General features: G+C 31.9%; 3 protein-coding genes across 4 annotated transcripts; 2 read left to right on the forward strand and 1 right to left on the reverse strand.

Moving 5' to 3' along the window:
* Positions 1-440: 440 nt before the first annotated feature.
* On the forward strand, positions 441-9,016 carry LOC139818181 (lysosomal aspartic protease-like). Of its 2 annotated transcripts, none has more exons than XM_071786760.1 (8): positions 441-814; positions 6,314-6,543; positions 7,079-7,197; positions 7,338-7,555; positions 7,674-7,796; positions 7,878-8,013; positions 8,146-8,238; positions 8,314-9,016. In XM_071786760.1, the coding sequence occupies exons 1-8, from the start codon at positions 741-743 to the stop codon at positions 8,461-8,463; spliced, it is 1,143 nt and encodes a 380-aa protein (XP_071642861.1). In that variant the 5' UTR covers positions 441-740; the 3' UTR covers positions 8,464-9,016. The 2 variants fall into 2 exon arrangements, with proteins under 2 accessions (XP_071642861.1, XP_071642862.1); XM_071786761.1 differs by lacking the exon at positions 441-814 and adding an exon at positions 5,583-5,821.
* Positions 2,169-3,963, forward strand: LOC139818182 (lysosomal aspartic protease-like). The gene is made up of 6 exons (XM_071786762.1): positions 2,169-2,319; positions 2,463-2,668; positions 2,794-2,946; positions 3,006-3,120; positions 3,252-3,344; positions 3,420-3,963. The coding sequence occupies exons 2-6, from the start codon at positions 2,565-2,567 to the stop codon at positions 3,576-3,578; spliced, it is 624 nt and encodes a 207-aa protein (XP_071642863.1). The 5' UTR covers positions 2,169-2,319; positions 2,463-2,564; the 3' UTR covers positions 3,579-3,963.
* Positions 9,017-10,059: 1,043 nt separating the features above from the next.
* Positions 10,060-14,259, reverse strand: LOC139817882 (probable glutamate receptor). The gene is made up of 7 exons (XM_071786161.1): positions 13,773-14,259; positions 13,233-13,559; positions 12,752-12,908; positions 12,295-12,503; positions 11,576-11,662; positions 11,329-11,492; positions 10,060-10,935 (listed from the first exon to the last, which is right to left on the reverse strand). The coding sequence occupies exons 1-7, from the start codon at positions 14,214-14,216 to the stop codon at positions 10,596-10,598; spliced, it is 1,728 nt and encodes a 575-aa protein (XP_071642262.1). The 5' UTR covers positions 14,217-14,259; the 3' UTR covers positions 10,060-10,595.
* Between the last annotated feature and the right edge of the window lie 787 nt (positions 14,260-15,046).

Consider the following 15,046-nt stretch of genomic DNA (forward strand, 5'->3'; position numbering starts at 1 on the left):
CAATATTTTTTAGCAATACAGGTTTGCAAAAATTTGATATGATTACAAGCCAATGTCTCTACTCTAATAATCAGGAGAAAATATCACACTATACAGTAATACTAAAATGCAATTGATACAGTCTGCCACGATTTAGCATATTAGCATTCAAGCTAAATCTGTAATGTGAATGTACCATTGCTTATACATATAAGTCTAATACTGTTATACCGACGCAAACAATACATACTTTCAAAGATCAATTTCACCTCATTAATCATTAAACTTTTTTAAATACATTGAGTTGCGCTAGTGATATATTTACGTATAAGCAAAACGCAATTTTTAGAGTCGATTGGATTAATGAAAAGAGCTCTTAGGCTCTCAGCAAATTTGTATAAACTTTAAAGCTTTTAATACTTGTGTCCACGATGTTAGATATCGTTCCAAAAATTAACCAATCGCATTGGTCAACTGCCGAATTGCTTAAATATGATTGGTCAATTCTTTTTCTCTGTCCAAGACCTCGGAGCGACTTCTAATATCGTCAACACAAAGCTTTGGAACGCTTCGTTTGATTTCTGCCCTCCTGCTCACCTTCTTATAAGCACATGTGCGCACTTTTGTATATAAAGGAACGCTTAGCAATTCGACTGCCTGTTCTTTGTCTGTACGTGCCGGTTGTAGATTGACTCGCAGTTATAACGGTCCTAAAACAATTTTGACTTGTGTAGCTTCAGTCGCCGAGAAATTCAGGAAACATGTATCGGCTCTTTGTGACGATGACGGTAATCACGGTATTCAACTTCGCGTCAATCAACGCGGAGTTGCATAGGTGATTACATTTTATATACAAACGATCCACATTTATATCGACACGATGAATTATAATAGTACCGTATAGAGATCGCGCTTCCAACTACTTGGAATTGCCGCAGAATTCGTGATAAATAATTATCAAATCAATTTCAAATACCATAATTTTATCAAATCTGTAAGAAAAACGCATTTTGAAAGTCGGAATAAAATGAGCATACTAATTGCAAGAGATGCTTTGAGGATTCCTTCGAAAATCTTATTTTAAATGAGATTAGCATCAAGAAAAAAGGAATTCGCATTTAAAATACCTAACTACATTCTAATGCGTAAATATATGCAGGTAGCATTTATTTCTCAATGTCAAAATGTTGATACTTTAATAGCTTTTAAATAAGAATTGCTTGAAAATGATCAAATAAATTGTTTGAAATTCGTATTTATGTTGTACGATATATGTACATACATTCGCGTTTGTATGATACATATACGCATATAATATAACGGAAATTTATTTTTTATGCTGTTTCAAGAATTCCGTTACACAAGACATCCTCTGTTGAAAAATTTTCGACGGAAACTATGATACAACTCCGTTCGGATACGGCAACCGTACCTCTGATTAATTATGACAATTTACACTATTATGGTAATATCGAAATTGGAACTCCACCGCAAACATTTAAAATAGTTTTTGACACTGGTTCCTCAGATCTCTGGGTACCATCCAAAAACTACAACGTCAGCCAACCTACTTGCTGTGAGTATATCATAACATCGCTACCTCTCCGATATTCTATTATTTTTATATGTACATTTTTATTTAAAAAATTAATGTTTCAAGTATTAAAATAATTTTAATTATTTTTTTTCTGTTTAATGATTGATATCAAGTAAAAATATAAGATAAGAATAATGCCGTAGAATTGTATCTGTTCCATTTACATTTCAAGTAAAGTTATAAAATCTTTAAAGCAACAGTTTTAAAAATTCGAATCAATGGTAAGGTAAATATTAGAGGAAAGTGCCCTATTATGAGATAGGATCCTAATATGAGATGGCGGGGTTTTTTCATGGTGGGATCAACAGATAGGGCTTATATAGGGCCTTTTAGCTTAACATATCTCATATTTGGATCCTGTTTCATAATAGGGCACTTTTCTCTATGTAGCTAAGTTCCATACTTACATACTTTCTTATTTACATTATTTAGCACACTTACTTTAAAGATACAAATAATTTCTTATACAAAACAGCTCACATGTTAAAGCAAAAAATATAAACATAAATATATTTGATGATTTAACTACTGTTTGTTATATATTTAGATTAATATAAAGAAATTTATATTTTTAGATTCTTCAATATTAACTGATTTAATTTTATTTACTACTTTTTGTAGTGGAACATAATAAATTTGATAATACGACAAAGTCCACTACATATATACCACAGAATGATCCATTCGTTATTGATTACGCGGATGGCAATGTGTCTGGGTTCTTATCTACTGATGACGTAATCGTAAGTCATTGTCAAGTAAATGATATATTTAATTCTAATCACAGTCATAATCTATGAAAATTTTCTAAAAAGCACATGTTGCTATCATTCTCTGAAAAAAATGCGCGCAATTATACTTTATTAATAATATCAACGTTTCGCAGATTGCTGGCCTTAAGGTTTCATCCCAGACATTCGGAGAAGCGCTCGATTTCGCGACAAGTTTTTGGGACTCTGCACAAGGACCATGCGACGGCGTTCTGGGGATGGGTTATCCAGCCATATCTATCTTTAAAAAGCCTACTGTCTTCCAAAACATGATTGATAAACACGTGGTGTCCCGACCAATTTTTAGCTTCTATCTAAATCGGTATGTATCTTTTCGTATGTTTCACGTGTGTTTAATACTATTTTTTAAATTACATATACTTTGTCTTTCCATGCAATGTAAAATGCAAATGTATAAACAATGTAAAAAATATACAACCTATACAGAAATGTCACGGACGTGTTCGGCGGTGAACTGATATTGGGTGGCACCGATTCTTCCCATTACGAGGGCGAGTTTACGTATGTTAATGTCACTCACAAAGCATACTGGCAATTTACCATGGATAAGTACGTAGTTTTTTCTAAAATATATGTATTTCAACCACGGATCATACGCCAGCTAATTGACAATGCTATTGCATTGTAGGGTTCAAATAAAAAATTTGCTCGAAAGGCTGTCAAGCTATTGTCGACACAGGCGCTTCTGTGATAGGTGGACCACCGCAGGCTATCGCAGCTCTGTACAGAGAGATCGGTGTTAATAATGGAGCAGTAAATAATAGATCCTTTTCGTTAATGAAAGCTTTCACAATTATCTTAAATAAATTATTAAAATAAATTAATAAATGTTTGATAAGTTCGGATTATTAATATGGATTACTAACATTCACCTTTGTTTAAAGGTGAAGTGCGACGAGATTTCTAATTTGCCCGATATCAGTTTCGTCATAGGTGGTAAGACGTTACGACTCACTGGTCAAGATTATATCTTGAAGGTAAAGAATATTATTATATAAAAGTTTAAATTGTTTTTAGAATAGAAATATTATGCCATATTTAATGTCTTATAGATGACAGAAAACGAAATAGATGTTTGCATTCCCGCCTTTGAATGGGTTGTTCCGTATAATGAATTAAAGTGGATTTTGGGCTATACATTTGTTGGTCGGTACTACACCAAGTTTGACATGGGGAACAACCAAGTGGGATTCGCCCTTGCAAAACGTTAAATATTGATTGCCTTCTCATGAAGTTATAATTAAATATTAGGAAATCTAAGTGACATTACTAAACAAATAAGTCATAGCTTCTTTAGAATATCGACTGACATATGGTCTGTAATTTTATTTGGACTATTTATATGGTATATTTTTAAATTAATACGTATGTGAGAATTAGAAGAAAAATATGCGATATTTATTCTACCAACGATATGGTATAATACATCTTGTTCTTTCGGCAACTATCGAATTGTTAGATATTGTGAATACAACTTGTATATAAGTCTATTAAAATGAAGTATATATTTTTTACACTGAATATTGATTTCATATATCGCCCTTTCAATCTCATCTTAATGTCGTATCCCGAAAAATATTATCTCGTTTATCCTTATAAATTTTCTGCTTACATACGAGTACAAGATATCATATAGTATTCTGCTTATATGTATAAGAGTATAACATACCGCATTTGTAATCAATATATAACTTTTTACATTTCTTATGCTTACACAAACGTATATACGCATAAATTATTTGCTTATTAATAAAAATTATCCAAAATTTTCGACAAATGGATACCAAATTGTCGATACGAAAAATATATTATCATGTCGTATGTATTCTAATTAATAAATTGTTTTAATATTGCAAAACTGGTATCTCACTATCGTTAATATTATAAACTTATATTTTGAAATTGTTATTTTTAGAAACTTGCATATTGTATTAACTACTGCTAGTGTTAAATAAAATATGATACACAAAGAACATTACTCAACAAATGTGTCAAAGTTTTTTAGAATATTTGTGATTATTTATGTGATATGTTGTTAAATCAATACATACAATGTGACAATTAGAACAAAGATATGTGATATTATTTTTATCAACGATTTGATATATATTGTTTTTTCAGCATTTAACGAATTGCTATAAGATATTGTAAATATAATTAAGTCTATTAAAATAAAGTATATATTTTCTACATTGTATATTGATTTTATATATTCGCTCTTCAATATTATTTTAATGTAGGATCCCAAAAAATATTATTTCGTGTATTATAAATTTTCTGCTTACATACAAGTACAAAGATATCGTATAACATTCTGCCTGTATAAATGACCGCATTTCTAATTAATATACAATTTTCTATATTTTTTATGCTCATACAAAGGTATACACATAAATCTCTTGTTTATTAATAATAATTATATGAAATTGTGGACTCAATGATACCAATCTGTCGATACCAACATTATTATGTCATATGTATTATAATTAAATGTTGTAATATCGAGAAAACTGGTTAAGGTATCTCACTATCATTAATATTATAAATTAACTTTTTGAAAATGTTACTTTTAAAAACTTGCGTACTGTACTAATTATCGAGATAATTATCGAGTGATTTTGAAACATGTGTAACAACGATAATATTTTCTGGCAATACACGTTTGCAAAAATTTGATATGATTACAAGCCAATGTCTCTACTCTAATATCAGAAGAAAATATCACACTATACAGTACTTAATACTAAAATGCAATTGATACAGTCTATCACGATTTAGCATATTAGCATTCAAGCTATTGTAAATCTGGAATAAATGTACCACTGCTTATACATATAAGTCTGTTATACCGACGCAAACAATACTTTCAAAGATCAATTTCATCTCATTAATCATTAACCTTTTTTTAATACATTGAGTTGTGCTAATGAAATATTTACGTATATGCAAAACGCAATGTTTAGAGTCGATTAGATTAATGAAAAGAGCTCTTAGGCTCTCAGAGAATTTGTATAAACTTTAAAGCCTTTAAGCCTTGTCTCCACGATGCGCTAGAAATCGCTCCGAAAATTAACCAATTGCATTAGCCAATTGCCGAATTTCTTAAATATGATTGGTCAATTTTCTTTCTCCATCCGAGATCTCGAAGCGATTTCTAATATCGTTCGAACACAAAGCTTTGGAACGCTTCGTATGTTTTCTGCCCTCCTGCTCACCTTCTTATAAGCACAAGACCATGTACGTACATTTGTATATATAAGGGAACGCTTAGCAATTTGACTGCCTGTTCTTTGTCTGTACGTACCGGTTGTGGATTGACTCGCAGTTATAACGGTCCTAAAACAATTTTGACTTTTGTAGCTTCAGTCGTCGAGAAATTCAGGAAAATGTATCGGCTCTTTGTGACGGTAATCACGGTAATCAACTTCGCGTCGATCAACGCGGAGTTGCTTAGGTAAGTACATGTTATATACAATCGATTCACATTCATATCGACACGATAAATTGTAATACCGTACAGAGATCGCGCTTTTAACTACTTGGAATCGACGCAGAATTCGCGATAAATACTTCAATAAATACAATAATTGTACACCAAATATGTAGAAAAAACGCATTTTTAAAGTCTCAATAAAATGAGCAGACTAAAAGATGCTTTAAGGATCCCTTTGAACCTCTTATCTTAAGTGAAATCAGCGTTGTGTACAGAGCAATTTGCATTTAAAGTACCTAAATTACATTCTAATGCGTAAATATATAAATGCAGGTAACATTTAATTCTTAATACCAAAATGTAGCTTTAATAGTATTTAAATAAGAAGTGCTTGAAAATGATCAAATAAATTATCCGAAATTCGTAATTATGTTGTATGATATTTGTACATTCTTGTTTATATGATACATATATGCGTATAACATAATGGAATGTTCTTTATGTTGTTTCAAGAATTCCGTTATACAGGACATACACCGTTGGACAATTTTCGACGGACAATAATATGATACAGCTCCGTTTGGTTACGGTTACTGTACCTCTGACTAATTATAAGAATGTTCAATACTATGGTATTATCGAAATTGGTACTCCACCGCAAAAGTTTAATGTACTTTTCGACACTGCTTCCTCAGATCTCTGGGTACCATCCATATACTGCGACGTTAGCCACCCTGCTTGCTGTAAGTATATATAACATCGCTATCTCCCCGACATTCTATTATTCCTATATGTATGTACATATGTATTAAAAAAATTAATGTTTCAAGCATTAAAATAATCTTAAATTAAGATTATTTTAATGCTTAAAACATTAATTTTTTTAATAATTTTTTTTCTCGTTTAATGATTGATATCAAGTAAAAATATAAGAATAATGCTGTAGATTTGTGTCTTTTCCATTTACATTTTAAGTAAAGTTATAAAATCTTTAATGCAACTGTTTCAAAAGTGAAACGTGATAAAGTAAATATTGTGTAGCTAAGGTTCACAATTATATACTCTCTTACTTATATTATTTATCATTTACTTTAAAAATACAAATAATTTTTTATACAAAACAGCTCACGTGCTAAACCAAAAGATATAAACATAAATACATTTGATGATTTAAACTACTGTTAGTTATATACTTATTAGATTAATAAAGGGAAATTTTTATATTTCTAAATTTTTCAATATTAACTGATTTAATTATATTTATTACTTTTTGTGCAGTAAACCATATTAGGTATGATAATACAAAGTCCACCACATATATACCACAGAATGATCCATTTCGTCTTAAATACGAAGGTGGCTATGTGTTTGGGTGTTTGTCTACTGATGTAGTAATTGTAAGTAATCGTCAAGTAAATGGTCCGACTTAATTCTATTTATAGTCATAATCTATGAAAGTTTTCTAAGGAACACATGTTGCTATTATTCTCAGAAAAAACATACGCGATTATATTTTATTAATATCAACATTTCGTAGATTGCTGGCCTTAAGGTTGTATTCCAAACATTCGGAGAAACGACAAACTATTCGGCAAAATCCCTCTCCAATTTAAAATTCGACGGTGTCTTGGGGATGGGTTACCCCTCGTTATCTAGCTTTAAAAAGAATCCTGGCTTTAACAACCTACCTGTCTTTAACAACCTAATCAAACAACACAAGGAGTTTCGACACGTTTTTGGTTTCTATCTAAATCGGTATGTATCTCTCCGTATGTCTCACGTGTGTTTAAAACTATTTTTTTAATTATATATTTTGTCTTTTTATGCAATGCAAAATGCAAATGTATAATACAAAATTACACAACCTGTACAGAGATTTTTCGTCCGCGATGGGTGGTGAACTGATACTAGGTGGCTCCAATTTCGCTTATTACGAGGGCGAGTTTACGTATGTTAATGTTACTCACAAAGCATACTGGCAATTTACCATGGATAAGTACGTAGTTTTTTCTAAATTATATGTATGTCAACCACGGATCATACGCCAGCTAATTGACAATGCTATTGCACTATATAGGGTTCAAATAAACGGTAATAACTTATGCGCGAACGGCTGTCAAACTATTGTCGACACGGGCAACTCCCGGATAGCTGGACCACCGTTCGATATCGCAGTTATTAACAGAGAGATCGGTGTTAATGATGATGGAACAGTAAATAATAGATCCTTTTCGTTAATGGCAGCTTTCACAATTATCTTAAATAAATTATTGAAATAAATTAATAAATGTTTGATAAGTTACGGATTATTAATATGGATTACTAACATTAATCTTCGTTTAAAGGTGGACTGCAACGAGATTTCTAATTTGCCCGATATCAATTTTGTCCTAGGCGATAAGACGTTCAGACTCACTGGTGAAGATTATATCTTTCAGGTAAAGAATATTGCCATATAAAGATTTAAATTGTTTTTAGAATAAAAATATCATGCCATGTTTAATATTTTGTAGTACATAGAAAACGGTAAGTGCATATCCGGCTTCATTGAACATTTTGTGACTAACGATGTGGAGTGGATTTTGGGCGATGTATTTATTAGCCGATACTATACTGAGTTTGACATGGAGAAAGACCGAATAGGATTCGCCTCTGTAAGATAAATGTTGATTGCCTTCTCATGAAGTTATCATTAAATATTAGAAAGTTTAAATGACAATTAATCAACAAATAAGTTAAAGTTTTTTATAATATTGAATCGCATGTGCTTATTGGCCTGTAATTTTTATTTGTTATTATTTATGTGTTATGTTGTTAAATGAATACGTATATATACAATATCAAAATTGGAACAAAGATATGCGATATTATTTTCTACCAACGATTTGGTACATCTTGTTCTTTCAGCTGAACTATCGAATTGTTAGATATTGTGAATACAACTTGCAAATTTATTAAAATAAAGTATATATTTTTTACACTGTATAATGTAATGAAGCATCGTATGTAAAAGTAATAAAGCTAGTCAATAAATAAAAACAAGTCAATAAATAAAACAGATGGCAGTTGTATGGAAGTCTCTCGATAATAGAAGAATAATCATTACAAAGATCTAATGTGCCCTTTTGAAGGTTGGTGCCATTCCTTTGTCTTTTAATGTCAAACATTTTGGAGATACTCATTTTAATGTATGTAATAAATTCTTTATATATTTAAGATTTTAACGTTATCCCAATCAAAAAAATTCATGTTGTTCAATCTGTGTTATAGTCTCTAATATTTTCTTAGCATTAATTAAAAAAGTATTGATGAAATTATCGAAAATTATTAATTGGTTCTACAAACTAACTTTCTCAGGGAGATATCTTATCTTTTCGCATCATTCCTTTTGTCAGAAAGAGAGCGCATTATATTGGTTATCTCTATATTTGCTTTTATCTCCGTTCCGCATTACAAAGCTATTACTTCTTTTCTCTCGTCTTCTTTCTTTTGTAAAAGTCATCATCTTTGACTTTTTCACGCTTAAAGTCAAATTTCTTTTTTCAAAAAATCTTGTAAAGCTTTTCAGCATTTTTCCCTCATCCCGTCCGCATCCCTCGGCCTCTTCTAAATCACGTTTGCGTTTCCGATAAAATCTTTTTTTTTCTATTTTTTTTTTAAATTATTCTACAAAAATTATAACGCAAATTTTATATGCTGCGTTAAGCAGCATATAATTTCTCAATAATTTGCAGTTTTATTTTTAAATCCTTTTTTTATTACATGCAGGTAAAATTACTTCTTTTTTCTAACTTTTCGGAAAACATTTCCTCTGTCTTGCTCTCTGAATGATTTCTAATAAATTAAATTTTAGATGCCTTGTACATCAGTAAAATGCGCGTCACAGTAGTAGCCTGACTGACGGACCGCTGGGTCTTTAATGATTAATACGGGCGCGGTTCATCGAAATAATAAAATGTACAAAGAGAAGCATAAGAATTATATAACTAGATCTTTCTTTTTATTTTATCTTACACTTTTTTTACTAGTTAGATTAATTACACATGCCTACAAAGTTGACTATTCCTTGCTAATAAGGAATCAATGTAAGGAAGAATCAATGCAATACATATATATAAATCGAACATTTATCCATTTTTATTACTTTATTGACGGTTAGTGATTTATTATACATTTTTTCCCTATAAATTGCTGATTTTTCATTTAAAAAATTCGAAAACTTTAAAAGATACAATCTTTATCAAGAAGTACATATATGTTACCCGTTTTGTGTTTCTATTACGTTTTTATTAATTTAACATATGGACTTTTGTCGCATAGACAACTTACTATCGGGGCTAGTTGGCTACAATGCAGCATGTTCTTATTTTACTTATTATAAAGAAACTATATGGTATACAAGAGCGTTCCTGGCATGAAAATGTAGAGAAAGATGATAGAGAGAAATGTTCTCTCTATCATATTAGTACTGTTTAATCATGATAATTAGTTGTTTAAAAACTCAAATGCCGAAATTGTGAAAACAGTGCCAACAAGCCTCGGTCTCCCCTATGCAGCACCGTTTTGCGAAAAAGTAAAACGATAGCAAATTAAAATTTAAGAAATTGTTCTTTCCAAAATAGTGAAATATATCTTAAAATGTTTTATTAAATTGTTAATTAAATTGATAAGCACAGATTATATGTTACAAATATTATTTTACAAATAATTCCTTGAATATCGAGTATTCCTATATCTATAAGCATTAACAATGGTTTTTTATTTATTTATTTATTTATTTATTTATTTTTTATTATTATGGCCAATATCCGATCGGTCTCGTATTATAAAATCCTTGAAGGTTTAAATTTCTCTCGTTTCCCTTTCGCAACTTATTCCTTACGCCGAGATTATAACTCAATTTTTTAATGGACAATTTGTTGTTCTTAGAACATCGAGTTTTAAACGAATAATACATTTTCTCGATTATCAAGATAAAAAGTGCCAGGACCATACTGGCCGCCACCATCACCAAAGTTGGCATTACATCGCTTAATTCGACCAAACCGTAATATACCCCGCTCGGATGATTCCTTCGTATGTGATACTTGTTCTTTAATTTATGTATAACGCCATTAAGCTGCAATTTCCGCAAGCTAAAAAATATAAAAATATATTTAAAGCATTTATTCTTGAAAAGGGAAAAGCAGTCGTAAGTATAGTTCTATCTGAATATTATAATACAACATTTCTTTTAATTTAATGATTTCAACAATATTAAAATTTAACGATATTCTCGCATCCTTAAATGAATATTTACAAGACCAAATATATGAAATTTATACCTTAAAAATTATTAAAAATTATATTTTTAATTTGTGATATTAATAAAATTCATTGATTTTTTATCACATGTATTAACAAACACTCAACTTATAAACATCAGACAATTACGTAGTACAATGAAGGATAGCAGTCTTCTAAACGATAAATGTATATTAAATGATAAAATGTGTCTTTGTAAATAAATATGTATATTTAGGACTTACTGGTAATTCATGAAGCCAGTGTAAGGATTTCCTTTCGTTAGAATTATCGCCAAATTGTCGATTCTTCCGGTCTCAATATATACGACTCTACACCGTATATAAATGTTAATAGCCTCTTTAAATATCTCCGTCGTGTAAAACGCTAACTTGTTTCTCTCGCAGAGCTGCGTAAGAATTGACATGAGAATGGACGACTTAACGAAACTTAACGTTGTTGATTTCATTATAATTAAGTAATATCGCTAACTTTCTCGAATCCCTCCGTCGTTGACAGCGGCAAATACTTTTCTTCTAACAATTCGTACATTTGCAGGAAAACGGGATCCTTGACGTGCTGCAAAATTGCATAGAGAGCATAATTGGAAAAAAAAGATTTTTTTTTCAGTTAAGGTAAAAGGTGCCAATACCCGGCCATATGTACCTATATCTGGATACCTTTATTATTTATATAAGTATAATAACGCGAATTAAAATTAAAGATAAAAATATTTCTTCTTGTAGTTTGAAACTTTTGTTATACTATCCAAACGTTTTTTTCCATTTTATATTTTTTTAAAGGTATCCAGACATAGGTATGTGTCCAGGTATTGATACACGTATTATACTTTTAAGCGTCCGGGTATTGGTACCTTTACCTTTATAATAGGAATATGATCTCTTCTTTACGAACTTTTGCCAGTAATACTTACATTACACAAAAATAGATACAAAAAAATTTAACAGTATATATTCTCTACAAAATTATTTTTTTAACGTTTAAAATTACTTTTTCTACAAAAAAATTACTAAACTTATACTTGTATATGTCATGTAAAATATTAATTTTATAATGCTTTTAAAATTTTCTCGGCTACAAAACTGTGCTTTTATTTGCGATCGAGCGCTTCAATCGAAATTACTATAACTAAAAAATAACTGTTGCGCAAGAATATAATTTCTGTGCTTTATAAGTAACGGCGAACTCACAGTAGGAACGTCGTACTCGGCGCTATTTCGCAACACAATTAATTTGTAAGAGCCATCCTTAACATAACCCTCCAAAGTGGAAAAAGGCAGTTTGGGCGTACAGAGCGCTAGGAAGCTGATCAACGAGGCGGAATAGATGGCCAGAATTACTATCGACGAAGCAGAAATCGAGAGAAAAGCCAGTCTCACCGGTGACTCGCTGGGAAATTCTTTGCATAAAATATACATGTGCATTATATTATGGTGCAAATTATACATATATATGTTTATATATACATACATACATATGTGTGTGTGTGTGTGTGTGTGTGTGTGTGTATACATGGCATATATATAGACATATATTAGCATATATTAACACATATCTATACATTAATTGTTTAAAACGTGACTAATAATACCAAAAAATATTATGCTAGACAAATATTAAATATCTCTAGTAACGATAAAACGTTACCTGGCAAACCCTGCTGGCAATAAATACCCCAAACCTTAATATAGTTCTCGACCATTAGGTTCATTGAAAGGTATCCTTTTGTCTTCATGATAGTCAACAGAATAGAAGCGGTTATTATTGTCATTAATAATGTTATCCAAGTTCCAGAGCTGAATGCCTGGAATATTTATTGGTGAGGAAAAGCAGCATTTTAATCCACTAGACTTTGTTACCGTGAATCTTTAGCATAAATTATCTTAACACTATTTCTTTTCCCAAGATGTGATTAAACAATCTTAAGTAATTGTATTTTAAATTTATAAATAAACAGGATGATTAGATCTTTACGCAGTTTTAAAATTCTATCATTGTTATAAACGTTCTATTACTGTAACCAATATAATTAATATATATGTAATATATTAATTGATCCATACCAACTATTATAATGCACTTAATACTAATAATGTACAGGTACCGTTGATATAAAGATAATTATTACTTTTAAGTATAAAGACCATTCCACCAAGGCTGTGTTAGGCTCCTTAAAATAAAGGCGGTATCGCGAGCGTATCAATGGTATCGTATAGTCGATAACGTCTTGTCTGTGACTCATCATCGTGAATGCGGAGATGCCGATATCGGCTTCGTTTTCCACCAACTGGCCGATTGCACCTGTCCACACCTTTTTCTCTTTGCTCCAGGTACCGAATTCCTCCACCGGATTCAGAATCTCCACCGTGAAGTTCATCACTTTGCTGAGCTCTATCAGCAACAGACCGAAAAATCCGCCGACCGTTCCGTTCTCGTGCGAGATCAGCGGCGAGTCCTTCGTGCATGTATCAACAGAATTGTCAAGTCAATTTCCGAGTCTACGAGTCTATAAATCATCCTTAAGTTCTAATATCGATTTCGTGGCAAATTGCGAGACGATTTTTTTTTCAAGGCGACTATTTTTTATCATGATCGCCGCTCACGACCATTTTCTAATTCGCAAAAAGAGCAGCGCATAACGGAACTCGAGGAAGCGCGAAAAACTTACGATCACGGACGCCACGCGTACAACATCGCCGAACATGTTGCTCCTCCTAGCGTAGAGGGACTTTCGCGTTCTCAGAAGCAGACCTCTATTGGGGGACCACAGGGCCAGGTCGAACGTTCTGGTGCGATTATCGCGAATGGCGTACCACTCGACTAGAATCGGGCGAGCGTAGCAGAGAACCAGCATCTGGGTGCTGAAGTCCACGTTGAATACGTTTTCGGTAGGATGTCTGCAGCGCTCCTCGAGAGGATTCCCAGGACGCTGAAGAAACATAACGAGCCAAATGGGAAAAGAGATGGGCTTTATGCTCCTCGTGGTCTCGGCGAACTCGCCCATGGTATCCTCGGTGTCGAGGAGAACGACAAACAACGGCTGTGTGACGTTCTTCCAGTACTCGTTGTACTCACTCCTCATCAGGTCCGAGAAAGTTATGGTCACGGTCATGACTCGGTGTCGTGAGAATTCGCGCGACCACGTGTACACCAATGTCGTCGTGTTCAAATCTGCAATATTCACATTAAAGATGGTATTATATTTTACTTGTTGTCAGAATTAAATGCTCTCTAAATCATAACTGCATTTAATTTCTTCAAGGATAAAAGTTAGAAAAAAGTGACTTAATTTTTTTTATTTAATTACATTTTATTCAATTTAAATTCGTAACAATTAGATAAAAAAGAAAATGATTTTTTAAATCGTATATAATAGAAATGAAATAATTTGCACGTGAAATAATGATTCAACATTTGTTCGAAAATTCGCGGAAATGCAGTGAGAAAAATGATAACCGGAAACTGTTTCCGATATCTACTCACCGTAATTATCAGATTGTACGAAAATAACACACGACGTGCGATAATATCTGTGGACGTCGTTGATCAGTCGGAAATAATTGCTAATGCTTATACTCTCTGTCAGCAGTTTGGTGCTCAACATAAGGAAAAATATTGCGATCAATCGTGCTGTCGCGTATGTCATTTTGCGAAATGTAGATTAAACGGCTACTGTATAAAAAATAAAATTCGATTTCACGCAGTTAGACACTGTTGCAATAGATAATTAACGTTTAATTCGGAATAATTATTTCTCTTGTGAACTAAAACGAACAGATAAAACTATAGAGAGACATAAGAAATCGGAATCCTAAATCCTACTAAAGACAATAGTGAATCGCGGAGTTCTTTATCTAAAAACCTCACAACGGCTATTACTGCCTGAGGGTTAGAAACTTCTTTAAGGGTACTGCGATTCTCTCAAGGGCGAAACCGTGACTG

The sequence above is a fragment of the Temnothorax longispinosus genome, chromosome 8, assembly GCF_030848805.1.
Source record: "Temnothorax longispinosus isolate EJ_2023e chromosome 8, Tlon_JGU_v1, whole genome shotgun sequence".
Lineage (NCBI taxonomy): Eukaryota > Metazoa > Arthropoda > Insecta > Hymenoptera > Formicidae > Temnothorax > Temnothorax longispinosus.